This window comes from Platichthys flesus, chromosome 5 (genome assembly GCF_949316205.1).
Source record: "Platichthys flesus chromosome 5, fPlaFle2.1, whole genome shotgun sequence".
Lineage (NCBI taxonomy): Eukaryota > Metazoa > Chordata > Actinopteri > Pleuronectiformes > Pleuronectidae > Platichthys > Platichthys flesus.
Genome location: NC_084949.1, coordinates 9,756,731 through 9,777,598, shown reverse-complemented (window position 1 = coordinate 9,777,598; position 20,868 = coordinate 9,756,731). Strand labels below are relative to the sequence as shown.

At 41.4% G+C, this 20,868-nt stretch overlaps 2 protein-coding genes and 2 long non-coding RNA genes across 4 annotated transcripts; 1 reads left to right on the top strand and 3 right to left on the bottom strand.

The window, feature by feature from the left end:
* Positions 1-911: 911 nt before the first annotated feature.
* On the bottom strand, positions 912-4,380 carry si:ch211-284e13.5 (uncharacterized protein LOC793850 homolog). The gene is made up of 3 exons (XM_062387419.1): positions 3,751-4,380; positions 2,962-3,261; positions 912-2,114 (listed from the first exon to the last, which is right to left on the bottom strand). Exons 1-3 carry the CDS (start codon positions 4,253-4,255, stop codon positions 1,540-1,542), a joined length of 1,380 nt encoding a protein of 459 aa, XP_062243403.1. The 5' UTR covers positions 4,256-4,380; the 3' UTR covers positions 912-1,539.
* An 89-nt stretch (positions 4,381-4,469) lies between these two features.
* LOC133953497 (uncharacterized) lies at positions 4,470-4,943 on the bottom strand. The gene is made up of 2 exons (XR_009920697.1): positions 4,804-4,943; positions 4,470-4,685 (listed from the first exon to the last, which is right to left on the bottom strand). It is a non-coding gene; the product is annotated as an uncharacterized LOC133953497 (long non-coding RNA).
* Positions 4,928-15,187, top strand: LOC133953498 (uncharacterized). Its single transcript, XR_009920698.1, has 8 exons — positions 4,928-7,028; positions 7,901-7,989; positions 8,092-8,322; positions 9,232-9,673; positions 10,794-12,424; positions 14,405-14,592; positions 14,699-14,809; positions 14,960-15,187. It is a non-coding gene; the product is annotated as an uncharacterized LOC133953498 (long non-coding RNA).
* pi4k2a (phosphatidylinositol 4-kinase type 2 alpha) lies at positions 12,415-19,441 on the bottom strand. The gene is made up of 9 exons (XM_062387418.1): positions 18,950-19,441; positions 16,685-16,885; positions 16,461-16,592; positions 15,771-15,928; positions 14,946-15,003; positions 14,697-14,796; positions 14,396-14,529; positions 13,822-13,881; positions 12,415-13,633 (listed from the first exon to the last, which is right to left on the bottom strand). The coding sequence occupies exons 1-9, from the start codon at positions 19,409-19,411 to the stop codon at positions 13,472-13,474; spliced, it is 1,467 nt and encodes a 488-aa protein (XP_062243402.1). The 5' UTR covers positions 19,412-19,441; the 3' UTR covers positions 12,415-13,471.
* Positions 19,442-20,868: the final 1,427 nt, after the last annotated feature.

Here is a 20,868-nt window from a genome sequence, read left to right as displayed (position 1 = left end):
GACACAAGGATGATTAAATTAAGCTGTAAGCAGTTGACTTAATATTTTGCTTCCCACTGTACATCAAATTGGTTATGTGAAGATTTCTTGAGCCATGTCTATAACTGACGTGGTGTCTTGTTAGCTACAACTGCACCATATTTAGCCAAAACATTGTGAATTTCCTGTCACACAGTTTTTCATTTGGTGTTGAAGAAATATTTTTGCATGGATCAGTTGTTTATTAGTAATGAGACTAATGGGGTGTCAAATACATTCTAGACTTGAATAGCCTATGTATGATATGGTCTTTATAGGTAATCTGAACTTGTCCTGGGTATGTTGTCTGCTTCATGAGATGTCCTCTGAAATGGCAGATCATGTTTTCATACTCATACTAGTTCTTTTCAAAACTAAGTTTTTAGAAATACTGTTGGCGTTTAAACTAATAACTTTTTGTAAAACAGGGTTTACAAAATGTTGTGACTGATGAAGCAGACCCAGGATCTACATGAAAGGCCTAAATGAAAAAATGCATTCACACTGATAAAAGCAACAACCAGACATCATGTAAACACAGTACTTAAAGGTAGGAACAATAACAATACGACATTAGATAAAAGCAAATGAATACATATAAGAATATCTGACTCTTGGTACACATGGCGCAACTGACAACTTGAGGTGGACTGTGATTCTGCAGACAGGTTGATCCAGTGTCAGTGACTTTAGAAAATATGGTTAAATTCACATCTAACTAAATCAAATGTTAAAATTAAACATCAGCCTTAAGGCTTCCACTGTCATATATCTACAGTGGTGCAATACAACAAAAGATACATCCTTTGTTCGCTCTCCGGCCAATTTTCTGTCTAATTAGACACTTGTTTGTCTAAATCATGCACATAAATAAATGATTGGAAAAAACTAGATTGGCCGCAAAAAAAGAAAAATACTGACTCAGTGATTTAATTTAATAATCATATTGTCCTTCACGTTTCCAAATGCATTAAAAGCTTCCACATATCTATAAATCATTAATGTGGACAGTACGCAGCTAAATAGCCGAATAAGAGACTTTGTCCTTTTCTACCAAGAGGTCACTAAATCACAGGACATTACCACTGAAATGAAAGCGGATCAATAATAATTTGCTGTGAAGCTGCTTTCTGGGAAAGAGCCGTTAAATAGCTGTAATGTCCAAGGGGAGAATTGACAGAAAAAGTGGGACAGAACAGGAGAGACCCTGTAAGGATCGGCCATCTGACATGTTGATAGGCTTAATGAAAGATTGGGACTGTTTGCATTTTGCTCATTTTTTTAATATATGATAGTAACATTTTTGTCTGTTTATATTATAGCTTTAAATTCTCAATGCTCCTATAGGCTACTATGTGTATAAGAGATACATCAAGTCCACCCAGAGGATTGCAGTCGGTGTCGGGAACCTGTGAAAATAGATTTTTAAAACATAAAATGATTGCACACAAGAAAAATGAGCCGTTTGTATCACACACAAATAGGTGAGTCCTGAAGTCCTTAATCCCATTGAGTCCCTCTTCACTGTAGCTGCTTGTTGTGTGCACGCTGGTGGAATTTAAGTCCCCCGCAGTTTCTGAACGTCTTCCCACACTGTCCGCAGATGTACGGCTTCTCTCCGGTGTGGATACGGAAGTGCCTGGTTAATGCACCAGAGTGACGAAAGCACTTGGAGCACACGGAGCATGTGAATGGTCTCTCTCCTGTGTGAATGCGGAGGTGGGTCTTGAGGTTCTCCAGGCGGTTGAACTCTCGGTTGCACTCTGTGCAGCGGAAGGGGCTGCAGCCCGGAGGGTAAAGCTGCAGTCGGCTCCTCTTCCTTCCAGCTGTGGGCGGCGGACAACGCTGCTGGTGCTTCTGCTGGCACTGGCCAGAGTGCCGCCGCAGCAAGCTGGGCAGATGGAAGGTTTGGCCGCAGAGCTTGCAGGAGTACATGTTGCCGATGGTGTGGCTGCTCCTCACGTGGACCCCATTAGTCTGTGGACTAAGCTCTGGGGTCGGAGACGGTTCTTCCAGCTGGAAGATGGGAAACTCAGAAGAGAGGGAGGGAAGATCTGTGGGCGGGGGAAGGCCTGGGGCACTGTTTGGAGGATGAGCTGTAAAAAAACAAAGCATACACAGCTAATTTCTAGGTGAGCATAGTGGCCATTGTAATGATTTGGTGGTCTGACAGGATTAAAAAATGGTGAAAAAACATTGTTATCTAGAAGCCATAGGGGAAGTCCAGATGCCAGACATTGGCACCAGGACCTGAATGTAACGCATGCAATATATGAACAGCACAAATATGTATATATGATGCAATATAAAAAAAACAAGAACTACATAGTCTATGAGTAGAAACTCCTTAATGGGTATTTAGACAAATTCACCATATGCACAACAGCGATAGTCTAGAACCAGAGATTTTCAGCCATGTGAGGTCTCAAACAAAATCTCTATCTTCCATGAAAGGTTTTCTTATTATTGAGATGAGCTGTTGAAGCTGGGTTACTGATAAACTTCCACCATGGAACTTATATTTTTACCCCAGTCGGGTGGTTTCTGTTTATTTGTTTGTAAGCAGGATTACACAAAAACTAATAAACAGATCACCAAACTTAGTGGATGGTTGCGATATGGGTTCCCAGAGAATAATAAGTGGATCTTGATGAAAAGAATTGGCACATAAAAGAACCTGATATCAATGTGTGTGAAGTTGGATGCAGCTTGATTGAATCTTAGGAAGCTGTTGGTCCTTGGCAGAGGAACAGTATATGCTCTACTGAGTGCCAGTCAGAACCGAACAGTCTTATCATGTGTATCATTGTGGTGACCTTTTGTCCAAAGGCGGTTTCAAGCAAACTACTTACAGTTTGATGAATTACTGAATCACTGATGGGTTTTGTTGCTGTAGACAGGCATTGTGTGATTGTTCCAGGCCCTCGCTGAGTTCACTCTTACCCTGAGTCGTGGTGCAGGACAGCTGGGGTTTCAGGTCTTGGCTCGGAGGATCCAGCACTTCTTGTTCCCACTCAGACTCCAGGCTAAAATCCTCCACTTTGATCGAGTCTAAACAGCAATCTAAACTATCTCTATCCTCCTCCTCTTCATGCTTCTCCTGCTTTACTGTAATCTGCTCTAAAGGGGACATTGCATCACTGCTGGAGAGTGGAGCCACATGGTGAGCAGTCGTCTCCTGACAGGGCTGCTTGACGCTTTCTGCCTTCACCACACTTACAAAGGAAATTGTTTGTGTGACTTCTGTAAAAACAAAAACACAGGATATCAGTGTAGCCAAATGGGAAATGTTGATGCAATTACAATTGTCGCATTTTGGGGAAATAATCAAGCATGAGTCATATCCCAGAAACAGTTACAAGGCAAAAAGAATAAATACTATCTGGCACCTGTGAGGTTTGGAACCTTCCTGTGTTGTTGTTCTTTCACCTAGTTGTATATTTACAATTTTACGTTTTATCTTGTTTTTTTTCCTCTCTTCTCATTTTTAATATTTGCTTTATTTCTCTCCCTGTGCTCTATTATCTATAAATTGCATCTAATTGTTTGCATTCAACTTGCAAAGCACCTTGTAACAGTGATTTTAAAGTTGCTACAAAAAGTTTATTATTATTATTCACCCATGTTCACCCATTGAGGTACCTTTACATGATTTACTTGAATACCTAATTTTGAGTGTCTTGTTGCAAGTAAACCCACTATGAAGAAAGTTTTTAAACTATATATACATACCACTGGTACATGCATTACTAAGTTCTTCCTCTGGCTCTGAAGCTGCATGACCGAAGAGCTGCATTCTCACATCAGCGGATATCTTCTCCTCACGTCTGCTCGCCGGTTGCTGTGCACAGCTGTGACAGGCAGGGGGAGCCTCACCTGGGATCCCTCTACAGCTGTGCACACAGACCGCTGCAGGTCTGAATTTAGCCGGAGACGGGTGGTCGGTCGACGGGAGAGAGACCCCACTTCTCTCCAGGACGCACGCGGGCTCCAACATGGCTTCAGCCCTCTGCAGCCTCCGCCTGAGGGACTCGTTCTCCCGCCGCACGTCCTCGTACGTGTCGCCCGTCGCCTGACCCACCAGCTTCTTCACTTCGCTGACTGCGATCTGCACGGCCACCTCGAAAGCTGCGTGTATGGCCGCGACCAGCTCCTCTTCCAGGGACAGAGCAGCCTCATCTCCGGCCGCTTGTGTGGCGGGGGAGTGCCTCTTAGTCCTGGTAAGCTGCGGCTTCATGGTGCATTCAAAGACACATGAGCTGGACCCAGAAACCACAGTCCCGGACTGATGGAGCTCCACAGATTAGTCACAACAGAGACTATTCTGAAAAGACGCTGTTACGAGTTCAGCTCACACACAGATCGAGGTTTCACTTCCGCCTGCAGCTTCTGACACCTACTGGTCCGCAAAGAGAACTGCAGCATTTCTTCAAATAAATGAAAAAGACGAGTTAAATTGAGAAACTTGAGTTTATTGTATTAACATCACGTCCCTCAAAAGGTTCAAATGACACATAACAGCAAACACGTGGCTTTCACGGGTAAAGACGATGCTTTCAAGGCCGCATTCCTCACTTCCGGGTTTTGTAGTCCTCCAGGTTCGCCAGTACCCATCCAGAGGGCACCATCACTGTCAGCATCATCACAGTCAGCACGAACATAGACTCCTGAGGGACATTCGTGGAAGAAACTTCAGCACTAACCCTTTAAAAGCAAGTTGACTTTTAAATGTACACATAAGAAAATGTCAAAGAAAACCAAAAGTTTCTGATTTTATAAACTTACCAGTGCACCGACTTTGTGTTTAGGCGGTTTGCTGTGGATGTAAGTTGCTTTTTGTTGAATCATGACTCGTGCCCTCGGGAGAGAAGCCAGTCGAGGCCTCAGCAGTCCGGTGAGCAGCCCACACATCTTCAGTAGAAACCCTGAGTGAGCTGCAGGCTGCAGGAGGGGAGGCCTTAAACACCTCACACCACACACCTGCCCACTCATCTGTTTTCAATTAGGTGGCCTTCAGGTGCAATGGAGTGCTGGGAATCATGACTCCTTGAAGGGGGCCGGACCTCATGGATGTATCTCTCGTTATCCAGTTTTTATTAAGGGGATGGGGGTTACCCAGTTTATCTGCAAAATAACCACTAGCATAATGATGATTTGGATCAGATTGAAACTAGGTGTCACATCATTATCATTTCTTCTTGCGTGCGTGGTGTAGCAGCACTCAATAACTGGTATTTCCAGACCTAATGTCAATAACATGCATTGTTAACAATACCCAAGGTGACACCATATCCCCCGTGCTTCGCAGTGAACTGACTTAAGATTGAATGTGTGGAATGTGTTGAGCCCCACGCGCACACAGAGCACACACGAAAAGGGAGCGTGCACTTCAACAGCATTCAAACTGAATTAGGGGAATAATGAAGGCAACACTGGCGCATAGCCTGAGGGAAAGTAAAATTTCTCAAATTAAAGACTTTAAGTGATGACAACCACTTGCTGTTTATGGTAAATGGCTTCAAATACACATTAAACAATTCTGAGAGGAACAATGGGGCATTATTATTGGACAAAGGCTTACATTGATATCAATGTAGTGCATGAAGGGTGAGAAGTTCCCCCTTGTCCTTCTTGTAGAAGGGAATGTTCTCACAGTTCATGTCACTGGTGTGGATTTTATTTATATAGGGCAGGCGGTGAATGAAATGTGGGCGCACTGATAAAAAGAACTGCTCTCAGACAAGTAGGACTCGGCTCCCTTATTTCATATCAAAGAGCCATTAAAATGAATGGCATCGTTTACAAACATCACAACACAAGCACAAAATAAAAAACAAATAAACGAGGTATCGTGCGTGTCCGAGATTTTGTGTGACTATCACTCTCAAGAGTTTTTATTTGAGGTAAATATTTCATAGTTTATTGACAATGGTGCCAAAGTTCATGGAGTCAGGGTTACAGGTTTTAGCGTCAACTTGGAAACTCTCCATGACACATGGTCATCCACTTCATTTAAATCAGGATGCAATGTGACATTTATAGTTTTGGCAAATTTAGGTGGATGGGTGCCTCCATGTCATGAAACAGCCAGTTCGTTCCTCCCATTTCTGTCAACATAGAATCTCAAAAAAAACTTGTGGGAATTTCATCAACTTTAGTAGAATTGTTTAGTTGGACAAGTATTTCTTCTGTTGAACATGATATCTCACGTCTGTCTTGAAGGAACTTCTTCAAATTTCCCCCAGTTCTCATTTGAAAAAAAAAATAAACTGATTAGATTTCAGTGGTCAAAGGTCGAAGGTCACGGTGACTTCATATTACTGTGAATGCAATATACCAGGAACACCTAGATGGACTGAGGCTGCACTGGTTGACAGAGGCATAGCTGCAATGTGATACTTCTAATTTAGTACTTTATTGTTTTATGAATATGACAGTGGTAAATCCTCAGTGATGCTGAGGTCAATGGACCATGATTCTGGTACAAGAGTAGAACATAAAGCTTTTTATATCTGTAGTTTGCAAAACCTGCTTTCCACAACACAGAGTTAGACAATGATATCCACAGAAGCTTAACATTGTGTTGTTATTGTGTATCAGTCAAGCTCGTATCCACAATGTCATGGACTGTACAGTGTCCGTCAGTCATTGCTTTCTGTCAGGGAAATGATTGAATCTAACTTTCCTGTTTTAGAAATTAACAGATCCTCCTGTCCTGACATACAGCTATGCTTAAAGTGCAGTTGGATTGACCTGAAAACATATGCCTGATACCAGGAAACGTTTTTTAGTCTGAACCTAAACGTCCTTGTGACTATTTGATTTTCTGCCCAGTGTCTATTCACTCAGGAGAGGGGGGGATGTCTGAGCGCTGGACACGTCCTGCCGGCATGATATCGAAAGGATGACGTGGAGCCCCCCGAGCGGTGCTTAAAAGCTGGCACATCTCACCATTTGTCAGGTCCCTGAAACCTGCATTGGTTTTGAGGATTCTGTCCCCGATGGGCCAGGTGACTGCTTTGTAGCTTTGTGTTCAAATCTATTCTGTGTAAATTGTTTCTCGACCATTAATTAAATACTTTGAGATCATTGAATTGATCACTCAGTCTGAGGTTTATTTCCTCACCAGGGAATTAAATAAAAAATCCCGTCACACTTTCAAGAGCAGATAGAGAGCTATAAATAAATTATATAAATAAACTAAATTAAATGCTGGTCATTTAAAAAAAAATTGAAGGACTCTATATAAATATAATCTTCCCATATACAGCTATAATTAGTTTGTCTTTTAATCCATCATTAACAGTCTATGTATAAATACAACACCAGGCTTTTAGGCTGCAGAGTGAATAACATTAGATGGGTCCAACGACAGATGGTATGGAAATGGAATCACTAGGTGACCAGCTGTTACACCCAAAAATCCAGTTATCATATATATGTGCATACCTACAACTAAGATAAGACATGGCAACTTAGTCAAACAGAAATCTAAAAATAATATGTCAACATGGGATGTAAGGTGATGAAGTCCAACATTCAGGGGATAGCAGAGGACTTAAGCTGCAATCCAGTGTTTTAGTTATACCTCAACTTAAACAACCTAATGGCCAAGTGGCCTCTTTACAGTGAGAGAGCTCTACATATACTCTAATTGAATCATTCCCCATATCCACTGACACAGAGTCACCCACATGGTGTGTGGTAAAATTGCAGCTGCTGCAAGAAAATATAAACCCGTGAGAATGCAGCAACACGAACACACAACAACACTTATTTATCTAGGGTGGAAAGTAAACAAGTTCAATCATAAAAGTATTAAACTTCCTTTCTGAGGTTATTGTAATGTTGCATTTTAAACACAACAAAATGTTCTTGACAGAGTGAGGAGACGCTATGCAGCACCTGTTCTACGTACAAAAAACTGGGGTCACCCATTGTTTGTGGCCCCCTTCGCAGCTTGAAACTATAGTAAGTGTTCTCCTGTTTTAAATATGCCTCCTGTCTTTCTCAAGGCCTCATGTTGTGGGTTTGATTGTGTATCAGTTTGTTTTTCTGTCTTTTGACTTGCAGACTGGCTCTTAGTTGTGAGCACCTGGACGCTGATAGCATTAATGGATTACTCTTTGTCGATTCCCTCACGTCGTCACGTGGCTCCACAGGCCACTGGTAGACCGGTGGGAAGTGGGTCGGCTCAGCATTAGCTGCCATGAAGGTTACAGTCTGCCTGCTGCTGCAGCAATAAGCTCTGTCTGCCTGTACTTCATTGTTGGAGTTGATTTCACTCAAACTACATAGGGAAAGGTAAGCACTCTCAGCATAGATTGTTTGATAAATCATTTTTAATTTTAAGGAGGTCATATTTTCCCTCCTGTTCGTCTGTTTGTTGGTTTGGTCATGTGTTTGTCTACAAGCAAGATTACACAAAAACTACCGAATGGATTTACATGAAACTTGGCAGAAGCATGATGTAAGGGTCAGCGAGGAGCCCATTCAATGTTTGTTAATCCTAATCTGGATCCAGGATTTTTAGATTCTTTAAAAGAGGGAGATAAGACATTTGTCATAATAAGCATGAACAATATCGGTCAGGATGTCAGTGCCTCCAATATGACATAAAATCTCACCTTTTCTTATAGTAATAGGAATTGATTTAGCAGATCAAGGCAACAGCCTCGTTTCTATTTAATTTCCTATCTTTGCATAGCAATTCTGTCCTCTCTCCAAAAGGTCAGTTTCCTTTTTAAGCTTATAGTAGGATTTTATTTGCCTAGATTCTCCATCAGTTAAGCTCTGAAAACTTTGTCTAGTTTCAGGCCAAAATCACTCAGAGCAAAAGTGCAAAAAATCTCATGGTTTTAGCTTCTTAGATATGAACATTCTCTGGTTTACTATGACATTCAATGTCTTTGGTCTTCGAACAAAGTTTTCTCTGCTCAATGGTCCAATTTTGGCCCAAATAATTAATGTTGAGTTGGACGAGTGAAAAAAAGGGATAAATTCATTTGGCGCTCACTTGGCACTGTTTGACAGTGGGTCCCTAATTCTAACCCTTTACAATGAAGACCAATGAACAATTATATAAGTCACACAGGAGAGGTGAGCAGAGGCATTTTTTGGCTGCATCCATGGAATTGTGACTTGAACTTGGCTTGTACTGTGATCTCTTCAGTTTGAACACTTTGGTCTTTTTCCTTTGTCTCCCCTTCCCAGCTTACCTGTCTGTCCCCCTCATCATATTCTCCCCTGAATTTATCCTCCTGTTCCTTATCTCACCACCTGGAAGCTCTCGCAACATGGCAGAGGCCCCCTCGTTCATTGACGATGGTCTGCCTGTCCAGTGGAATAATTCCATTCGACCCAGCAGGAAGCTTGGATGCTCCAATATCTTTGCGGGGGTCAACGTGCATCAACTGCGCAGGCTGTTCAGAAGAGCAGGAGACAGAGATGCTAAGCAGCGGGCGAAGCTGGTGTGGCGTGGAGTGGATGCAGATATTGAGGGAGCAGAGGAGACGAGGGAGAGGGACGAGAGAGAGGACGAGGCAGGACTCGCCAGGGCCTTGGTGGGGCTCAGAGTCCGAACAAGGAATAGAGCCGGCATCAGAGTGGAAGGACACAGAGACCAAAAGCAGCCTAGAGCCTCAGGATATGTCAGGTCAGTGTGAAATGGCGAGAGGCCTGAAAAAAAGTTAAGAAAGCATGTGAAAAGTGATGTGTAGACGAGGAGTTGAATAATAAATGGAGGGCGAAACGGTCTTGAGACTTTGTTTTGAGTGGTGAAGTAGATCTCTGATCTCATTTTACTCATTAATAATGAAAAATACTGTACTACTTGACCTTCTTTAAGTTCAAGGCTGTGGCTAATTTAAATCCAGACTCCCTCTGCATGAGAAAATACCCTGTGTAGGTGTCATGTGCCTTACTAACTCGGCATGACCTCACAAGAGCATGTGTTCCTCTCTGCATACCAATACACACACACACACACACCCACACACACACTCCCTCTCTCTCTCTTGCTCTATCTCTCTTTCACTTAGAGCATTCCTCACTGAGACGAAATTAGATTTGTTGGAGGAGTAATGAAATGCCTCAGAATGGTGAAATGGTGGTGTGAGTCTGCAGAGTGGTGTAGTTGTAACAAAATGGATCCCAGCTATTTTTTTTGTCATGTGCCTTTAAAAGTGGCAACGCTGGTCTTGTTGGTTCGGTCGGTTCACAGCTTTGATCCAGACTGGAATAACTTAACGTCTATTAGATACCACATTTTTTCCGTTCATGGCCCCGTTCCAGATTGCTCTTGTGATCCTCTGATTTTTCACATTTGGTTTTGTGATATGTCTCAACCCGATCGGACAGGTCGCCACTAAATTTGAGCTTTGTTGATACTGTAAGTTTTTCATCATCAGCTCAACATTTAAATTGTAGACAAATGTATATCATCAATGCTAAAGATATTCTATTTTAGTTAAATGCTAACTAACAAGTCTGCCATGCTGGAGTAGTAGTACCTTGTTAAAGCTGTATCCATTTACAGCCTAAGCCACCTGGATAACTCACTGAGCAAAGTTAATGCCGATTGTAGAAACAGCATCTTAACAATGTCCCTTCTCGGTCTGTTGAGTAGCAGAGCTCATTTCATATGAGCTTTATCACTGATTTTGGAATCATTCTGCGTTAACAAGTTGACACAACAGCATTTTATGTGGCAAAGTGAGCCAATTGATAGGTAGTCTAATATGCTCAAAGTATACCAGGACTTCTCTGTGTTCCAGGCCTGAGGAGCCGTTATCAGACTGCTCTGTCAAGGATGAAGAGACTGCCTTGGCGCCAAGTCCGGAAGAATTCCTGTTGGATGCTGAGGAAGATATCCCAGAAAACCCAAATCCCTTCAAACCTTCCTCATGGAGGTTGGGTTCGGCCAGAAAGGACAGTGCCCAAGACTCTAAGCGATACCTTCACCGCATCCTCCACTAAAAGCTGCCTGGAGTTTGAAATAACACACACGTGTAGAAAATGGGACGGAGTTGTGAATTAGGAGTGATTATGTGTGAAAGTTCACAATTTATTCCTGACTTTAGACCCTTTCTGCTAACATGTACTCTACATATTCGACCCCAGCACAAGCAGTCTGGTAAACCCCCTGTGGGATTAGTACAACGCTTATAGTTAAACCAAATACAGGCATGTTGGCTGCAGACAAGCACAATCAACATTATTATATCAGTTGGGAACTAGAATAGCACTCAGAAGTGTGCCGACCAACATCCCCATTAATTTCAATCAAGCTGCACCGGATTAACATAAATATAGTTCCCAAAATATGCCTTGTTTTTTCCACAAATCCATGAATTATTTTGTGGGAAATTAGTGAAAACCTTAAAAAAAAAAGCTCCCTCTAATGCAATGTTAAAGAAAGTGATTACAAGTTTCCTGGATTGTTACCAAAATGTTTTGGGTTCTTTCCTGAGCCGGAAAACATCCTTAACAGTTTCATTGTAATCCCTAGTTGTTTCACAGTCATTTTTGAGTAATCCTTATGACTATCAGACAAACACCAGTTGAAGCACAACCACCTTGGTGATGGTAGTGAACGCTGTTTGTTCCTTCCCTTAAAAAAAAAACACCAACTCCATGTGGAGTAAAGTTACCATCATTCTTTTAAACCTTGCAATAACTGATCTTTTTAGCCTGTTGGGGAAAACAGAACCAAGTGGTGTACCCAAGCTGACATAATACCAAGTAAATAAGGCAATGTTTTTAATTCTCTAGTGTAGCGGATCGGGAACAACATTAGCATTCCGTTGGGAATCATGTTTCTGTCCACCTGGCAAATGGGAGACAAATGCTCACTGTCTTTCCGCTGTTAGATCTCCACAAACCCCTGAGGAAATATTTGTCTCTTTAGCTAATGAAGGCTCCACTTTATTCACCAGCCACCGAATGTGTGCATATGCGTGTGTGTGTGTGTGGGGGTGTCTCTGCCAACCTGTGCTGGCTTTGCCGGAGCTTTTTCCACTGAAAACCACTGCCTGCAGCGGCTGGAAGCACAGCTGATGAGAGCTGTGAGAAAGAACCAAAATAGTAATGTGAAACCAAAACAAATTAGCTAGAAGGAACTGCAGAGTCAGGTGAGGATTCTCTGTGGAACCACCACAAGCAGCTCCGATCACAAACACCTTCTGTAGTCACTTGACCCATCCGTACTGTAAAACCATTGATAAGAGCAGCTGTAAAAGTTGATCGACTGTGAGAATCATTGATAACATGTCTAACATTGTCTGCAGCTGTAATGATAAGCAGTATACAAGAACAGTAAAGCACCTCAAGTCTGGCATAATTAATCATATTTGTGTTTTGTCCCTTTTCTCATTCACAAACACACCAAGTCATCTGTCTCAATGCAGTAGGTTTTAATTATAATCTATCATTAAATATTACATACAAATTATACAGTGCATTGTCACAATTACATTTGATGTCAGTTCAGTACAGCAGGAAGTTACTTTGTTGTTTTTCGGTCCAGCCCATGAGCAGTAGAATCAACACAAATCAACGTGACCTAGGCAAACGGGAGCTTGTGATCTGAGAATCGCCAACCCCCTCCCTCCGCCTGCTTGTAGACGAGATCGTTATATGTTATTCACCAATGATTTAAATCATCAGTTGGAAGGGACCAATCAGGTGACCCAATCATACTAATCTGATCTTAAACGGTTTGATTATTTTACCCAAAAGGGCCTCCGCTTTCCATTATCACCCGAGCAGTCTTGCAGATTCTATCAAGACTCCTCAAGGTTAGGAGGAGCTATGAACAAGTGTGAAACCAGTTCACATGGCCTATGTTCCCTGGGTAAAGACCCCCATGAGTCGCAAAGATCCAAAATCTTAACCATAACATTTCTCTTATTTGTTAAAAATTAAAACTCTCTGATAGAAGGTAGTGGCTTTGACGCTTTCACCAGCCCCGTATTTTAACTGCATGGGAAAGACAATGCAAGTGAATATTAAAAAGGCAGAAGGGTATAAAGAAAAGTAAACGTGGAATGCAACACCTCATCCTGTAAGTATTAGAGGCTTCTGACTGGCGCACGCGTGTGTGAGCAAGCCTTATATGCACCCAGGAGTCCAACAAAAAAGTCTTGCTGAAAACCTTTCTTCTTGCAGGAAGCTATAGAATCATTTAGGCGTGAATTCTTCACTGACATCCACAACAAGGCACAGAGGCAAACAGGGAAGAGGTGTTGTGAGATTCTTCCTCTTTTGGCCTCATCTCTCCATCCGTTCATCCTCTCTCAGGAACCAAAATATCCTTACGTTCAGGAGGGGAGGGTAATGATAATATCCATTTTCAGGACAAAAACCTGTCCTTCCAGCGACGCCACTGTAAGGACCCTCCTTGCCCTGCTCAGGCTTCCTGCAGTTCCTTCTCTTCCTCTGTGCTGCTTCGGTCCTACCACCAGGTGAAGAAGGGTCTTCTGCTTTGGAAACTCTGTGTGTATGACTCACTGTTGGCCCTCTGAGGTGCTCTGGCTGTTTCGACGATTACTGGAGGCATCTGGACCAACTGTAGGGGTGTTTTACTGTCCTTCATGGCTTGGCACAGGTTCAGGATCTTAAGAGATTGTATGAAAAGGGTGACAGAAAGAGTATGTCAAAACAAAATTAACTACAATTAATGCTTTAAAGCAAAGGCCAATGGCCAAAAAAGTGCTTAAAACTTTACATTTCAAGGGTAATACTCCAGTTTTTAGATTTTATTTTCTAGATCAATGTGTTTAGAAAAGATAGGAGAAAACTCACCTGTCCCCTCATTACGGCTACTTGTCTATGAAACTGTCCTCTGTCAAAACCAGGATCTTTCTGCAAGACACAGAGTACAAGACATGCATCTTCAATCAATCAGATTTCATTTGTATGGCACCTTTTATACAAAGAATGTAATACAAAGCGCAGATTAAAAGCAATAAGTAATCCACATAAGGAGCAAAACAATGTTGACAGGAACTGAGGAAACGCAAGTGTAAATCTCATAAATATGAAATGAGGAATCACCAAAGGCAGGTAAACATAGAAAGATAAAATAATTAAAATAAAACAATAAAATACTTAAAGAAATGAGAAAAAGGTAAAGTAATAAAATGAGGAATGAGTAAAACAAGAGATCAAAAGTAGGATATTAAAGAAAACAAATCAGAGAAGGTAAATAATTGAAAAAGTTAAATAGAATAAGCTTTTGAGGTCTTGAATTGGACCTTAAAAATATCCATTGCTCTTCCCTTTATTTCAATGTCTGAATCCATTTCTGTCACTCACAGCATTCCTCACAATCTCCCACACAGACTTTGCTGAATCTTTACTCCATGTCCGTCCTTACCTTGAATAGTTCATACAGGTCCTCTTCCAGGTCTTTGATGAAATTCGGGTCAGACAGCTTGGGCAGGACCAACTCTCGGATTTCATGGGAAAAAGGAACTTTGGCCTGGGAAAGCCACGCCCAGTAGAACGGGTCTGGTGATGGGACAATACCACTGTGAATTAACGACTCTAAACATCATGTGTAAAAACATAGAGGTAATATTACAGTAACGGAACTAAACTATTTTGGGCAAAATATATTCTGAGATACTCTGAATGTAAAGGTGATTGTTTATAACAATGTCAGTGTCGCTGCTTACAGGCTCTCCAGGAGTCAGGGTGTTTGAGGGGGAAGGCGAGGCCATTGTCTATGGCTGCCAGTTTGATGATGGGATCCTTCACTACCACCCAGTCTGAGTCCTGCAGAGAGCGTGTGAGGGGAAATAAAACAAATTAAATTTTAACTATAATTTCAAAAAATACATATAAAACATCTATTCGGCCTAGGCATGAGCATTTCAAAAATGCACGTCACGTTGTTGACACTGTGCTTGTCTGGGTATCCTCACCCTGTTTCCAACAGGATCCATTGGACAGTCGTACTTCAGCAGCCAGTTGTCGTTTCCCCTGTCTGCAAAAGCAAATAACAGATTCAAATTCAACCCGGGATACGAAGCCTGTCAAATGTACATACATTCCTTTAAGTATGATGTCCTTTAAACTCTCCCAGATCATATAACAACATATTAGAAAAGTAACAATCAGGAAATTGCACCTCAACCATAAAAAATTAAAGTACTTCTGAAGAACAGACTGACCCCTGGTACATGATACTTATTATAGATGTATTACTAATGATAACATATTAAACCGGTTGAAGAGGAGATACATGTTCCAGTCAGCTGCACAGGTGTCTCTACCAGTATTGACCCTATTAAACAGATTATGAACCACATGTGTTCAGTTCACACTAAATACAGTTGATTTGTTTTATTTGTGCAATAAGTTAAATCCACTCAGTCCATCCTGCTGGCAACACCATTTATAGTACTTTGAATATTGTATTACTTCCCTCGATCCTGTTTGGATCAATGTAATCCAACATTTATCAAGTTGGATATATTTTTTGTCATATTATATAAAATGGTCACACGGTAGGTTTTATGTGTAAAATCTGAATCTGAACGTGTAACTACAGCCGTCAGATAAATACAGGGAAGCACAAATATTAAATCACATATTAAGCAGTGTTAAATAAGTAAATTACTTGAGTACATCTACTTAGTTGATTTTTCCACCAAGAATCTGACACAATAAATTAAAACAGCTGGTTGTCTTTGCTCTGTTTTGCAAAACCATTTTGTGAAATGATGAAAGCTAAGGACTGTGACCACGTGCCTGTGTTCCTGATGATGTAATCCAGCACTACGAGCCGCTCAAACTGCAGCTGGAGCTGACGATTGGTGTTTTCAGGCAAAGGGTCTGCTTCAAACCTCCGCAGCCAGAAATCGGCATCCTTGTATCCGTCAACAAAGAGCTGGAAGGAACCAACCTGGAGCGGGGGAAACAGATCAGGGTGTTTCTGTTACAAACGGTACATGTATTCCTCCTCCTTTTTTTTTTTTTTTTTTAACATGAAATGAATCAATCTGTTGAACTGTGTTTAAATTAACAATCCCCACAAAGCTTTTGGTAGAGAATAATTCGTTTTTCATAATTTCTTTTTATTGAAAAACCAGGGGAGCTACTAAATGAACTGTTTTTTCAAACAACAGGAATAAAGTGAACTGAATTGGTGTATTTTTGATATTCATCTTAATGCCAGACCAAACCAAGATATTTTGACAGCTCATCTGTTTATTTCAGGTGCAGGTTAGATGGCATTTAATGCAAGCAATGTATCATTACCAATAAATATCCCAATTCATGTCATTTACAGGCAACAGGTTTCTACCGTTTTCAGTCTCAAGATTTTGGAGGGTGTCATTTTCCTTTGTCAAAACACTGGACAGATTTTGTGTATCTGATCAGATTTGAGAGAAATTAATCATCAAAAGAAAACACAAAAAAAAATGTAATCTTACCTTTGGAGGCAAACCAATCCTGTGAAAGCGCTGCCCCACTTTAGGGACCTTCTCCAGAGCTAATCTTTTCCCTCTAGATTTCACCCTGTCTATGGCACTGTAGTTGAATGTTTCACTAGCCAGGTAAACCACCTACATAGGAGAAGATGCATTAGGGGAGGAGAAAGGTGCATTTGTGATGTGCCACCACTGTTAAGTGTGTGTGAGTGTGAGTGTGTCAATACCTTGGTCCTGGGAACGATGTTGAGCTCCAGTTTCTGGTCGACCAGGCTGGCCCCGGCCTCTGAGAGGTAACCCTGGTTCAGGACCAAACAGTCACGACCGAAACAGCAGGGACAACACAGTTTCTGAAGCCACTTGGTCCACTTGGGGTTCAGCTGGCCGTAGGGCTCTTCGTTTTTGGGTTTGAACACACCGATGATCTTCTGTGGAGGGGGAAAAAGAGGGGGAAATGAGAATATATATATATATATATATATATATATATATATAGGAAAATATAAGGGTTTGGTTGTGTATAAGACAGATAAATGTTCATGTTAAAAAGGAGAATATTTTACTTTGTTTACTTTATAATAAGACCAAAAGATATGCAGCATACAGAAGGGTGAGAAAAGGGTAGAAAATGTTCACTATTTAAATCCACTGTGACTGAGATGGAATGAAACTGTCCACAGCCACGGTGCTCTGCAGCAAATCATATTTCAGTCTGTCTGTATGGACGACTGATGATCAGAGTTTGATAAGAAACAGAGTTGGTTGCAAAGTCACTCTTGAGTTGTATTTAGCAATCACATGTTGCATTATTCAAGTTTTACACACATTCATCGATTACAACATGAAACTTGGTCATAGATGAGAATTATACCCTCGCACAGAGACCGAGCACATGACTGCTAAGCACGCTGGTGACTAACTAAGGAAACAGGAAGGGGGGTTGGTTAGGGCAGCAGGCCATTGGTTAAAAACCTCACGCAGTGTGCAGACAATACACCTTTCTGTTTGGTAATCTTTTAATGAGTGGAGTGAAAGTGGCACATAAAAGACCTGGATTATCTTTTCTTAAACAGATTTTAAATGAAAGTGAAATGAGTGAGGATCCAGCTTCAAAGACACACTTCCCCTTTTTTTAAACATGGATTGAACACAACACACAATGTAGACGAGGGCACTGTGGGAGGAGAGTATCTCTGAGTTGCTCCATTCTTTTACTGGTCGACTCGAGTAGTGCCGATCAAAGTTTAGTGTCAATCTGCGTGATTAGAAAGAGTCAGGAGATGTTATAGGAGCAAACAAATGAAAAGAATATAATGTATAATGATCCGTGTAGTGATTCATGGATTTGTCTCGAATGTGGAGCTATTTGAAGATAGTGTCAAGCACTCGAACAATAAAGTGATTACAAGAGCTTCACCTAATCAAAGGTGTGAGCTCAGTACTGTCTGTTACGCTTAAGACTTTGGACAGAAAGAAAAACACTAAGAAATGGGAGAAACTAGCTGAATGAAAAGGGTGACAACCAAGTTATCTATGTTGTTGTTGTTAACAACTGACAGTGGGTCAGAGATGGGGATTATCTGATGTCTTTCATGAGTCTTGTAAATGTTTTGAATTAAGTCCTTGTTGGTTTTATTTGCTGATTAGGAATGTCTCCTGTTCTGGGGTATCTTTTGAAAGAGAGACTGAGAAACTAAACAAGACTGCCTGATTAAATCAAGATTAAACCAAATTTGTATAACCATATTTTCAAGAGCTGCATACACATTTGACTAGTTGTCTCCATAAAGCTGGGTCCAAAAGTATGAGAATGATTGGGAAAGTGGTGGAGGCCTCCTGTTGTACAATATTAATACAAGAACGTGAGGCTTCAATATGGTTTTTATATTTATGAGAATACGTGAGGGGTCACTTGGGAACACAGGCTGAGGAAGAGAGGGAGGAGGCTCTATTTATCACCAGAAAATCCTATATGACCTAAACTGTGACCGAGGCTGCAGGGGGATTTCAGCTGCAACTAATGATAATGATAAGAGATTTACCGACGTGCATTTACTTCGCTCAATTCTTAGAGAGACCTTTTCTTTCTTTTTTATTTGTGTATTTTGTTATTCATTACTTAAGCATACAGTCAGCGCTGTGTGGTGTGTTGTGCATGCAATGCGTTTTTTTATCAACTGCTGAAACCCCAAAGAAGACTTTAGTGAACATTAAAACAGTTAAACATCATCTATTCTTTAAAATGGCTTGTTTACGAGTTGAAACTTGTAGCTTCAAGGTTTGTTTACATGCCTTTTAACCTATTTGCCAAGTCATCACAGGCTGGCTGAAGAAGAGGCCTTTCGGAACACTGTGATCGAAACACTGCTGCATCCTCGCAGACTGAGGATCACACACCTCAGTGGGTCAGTATATGACACGAAACGGGAACTGTAGCATGGCAGCAACAGTCAGTAAATGAGTAGATGTGAGTCGGCAGCTGCTCTTCTTACCCCCTGTGAGTCTTTGACAAAGTAGCTGCCACTGGATCCCTGGTAGATCCTCTCCGGGTAGATCCCCTCCTCTACTGCTCGCTCGGCCTTTCGGATGATCTCCCTGAACTCGGGATCCTCAGGGAACTCGTTCCTGTGCGGCTCCCGCGGAGAGCTACCGCGGTCCCGCTCCAAGAGGGGCTGCCTCTCCCGGCTGCGTCCCGGACTGCCGGCGGGGATCCGCACCACGGAGCCGGGCGTACCTCCAAACGCACCCCGCGGGCTGGTGGGCTCCGTGGGACCGTAGCTGAAGTCACCGGAGTCCCGTAGCGGAGAGACAAGAGGACTCGTCTCGTCCATGTCTTTGGAGGTGGACGGAGGAGTTGTTTGAACTCCCAAGGAAAGAGAAGAGAGAGAAGAGAGGAGGGAGGAAGGTAGGACGGTTGTTTTGTTGGCTAGTGCTGAAGCTAATGGGGGAAACATAGAGGGAAGAAAAATCAGATGACTGTCAGCTTCCGGGAAGAGGCGGGACCGTTGTAGTGTTTTTGATTTTTAAGCAATCATCGTTCGAATGTGACTGTCAACAGCCTCATCTCCAGCGCTGATTGGACAAAAACGTTCCGCCTACGGAAGCCACGTGAGCGCATTGGATACCCAATCAATTAATTTACAACTTAAAACGTTCTGTTATTATGGGACAGAGGAATAATTGTTTTATCTCAAGCATATTAAATTGCCTCGTTGATTATTTTCAGACAAAATAAGGTTAAACAGTGTATAGCTTGAAAATGACACCACAATCTGATGGTTTATAGTAACTTAGAGTTTATACTAATCAGGGACCAATAATAAAATACATAATAATATGAAAGAGATGTTTATTTTTTATTTTGTTGGGACTTTTTGGGCCGAGCACTGACAGGCACTGACAGACAGTGAGGCCCTGTTGAAATTGTAAAGATTATTAATATTATTTTTCTTGCAAATGAATTGGCTTTTTGAGGGCTTTAACATGCTCAAATTTTTACCAAAACGTGCAGAAAATTAGAAAGTGGCTAAAAAATTTACTTTTCATGTATTTTCTGTTTATAATAAAAATAAAAATTACTTCCTGTGAAGAAGCGAACTTCTCATATCCTGCGCAGAAGTGGACTGCGCTGGATTCATTCAATTTAATATTATATATTTATTTATGTTTCTAAATTTACATAGTGTAAGATATTTTGTAGTTGAAACCCTGCCAATTTTAGGGGTTCTGTATTTTGCCAAGGACACTTCGGCATGCAGATGGGAATGAGTGGGGATTGAACCCCAAACCCCCTAGTTGGAGAACGACCATTCTTCCACCTAGGTCAATCCGATGTTAGGATTAGATTACCTGTTCATCATCAGAAACTAAGCACAGGAAGAAGATGGGCAAATTATTATGTGTGTCTGTGTCATTCTATGCTCTTTTTGATTCACATTTCAAAGAAAACCAATATATTTTCTACCTTACTACATGTATTTGACAGCCTTACTTAAAAGTTACTTTTATATTTTTGGATTTTAGATACTGGATGATTTAACATGCTTTAAAAACCTATTATAGAGAATAACCCAGTAGTTTCCAGCATTGGCTTCTGACGCCTTGTAGGAATCACAGTGTGGGACACATTTAATTTAATATAATTCAGAAAATTCATGCAAAACCTTCTAGTTTATATAAGGTGATCAAATAAATTACATATTGTTCCCATCAAATAGCACAAGGTGTAAGGGTCACTCATTACTCATTAATCAAATCAAACCTCCAGCCTACTGAACTTTTACTTTGAAGGTGAACTGTCTCTCTGTCCACTTCTAGATGTCCTCTTCAAATTTAGCTTCTCAGGTTGGCTTCCACTTCATGCACAGACCAGGTGAGGCTTCACTACTGCACGAATCTACAACAACAACAA

Bases quoted from the DNA above. Each gene is read 5' to 3' on its own strand.
- si:ch211-284e13.5 (XM_062387419.1), bottom strand. From the start codon at position 4,255: ATGAAGCCGCAGCTTACCAGGACTAAGAGGCACTCCCCCGCCACACAA. The intron at 3,262-3,750 runs GTATGTATATAT...TTGTTTTTACAG, and splicing joins TAGTAATGCATGTACCAGTG to AAGTCACACAAACAATTTCC. The intron at 2,115-2,961 runs GTAAGAGTGAAC...GTTTTTTTACAG, and splicing joins GTCCTGCACCACGACTCAGG to CTCATCCTCCAAACAGTGCC.
- pi4k2a (XM_062387418.1), bottom strand. From the start codon at position 19,411: ATGTTTCCCCCATTAGCTTCAGCACTAGCCAACAAAACAACCGTCCTA. The intron at 15,929-16,460 runs GTAAGATTACAT...CCCCCGCTCCAG, and splicing joins GGATTGGTTTGCCTCCAAAG to GTTGGTTCCTTCCAGCTCTT. The intron at 15,004-15,770 runs GTGGTCACAGTC...TTTTGCAGACAG, and splicing joins ATCATCAGGAACACAGGCAC to GGGAAACGACAACTGGCTGC.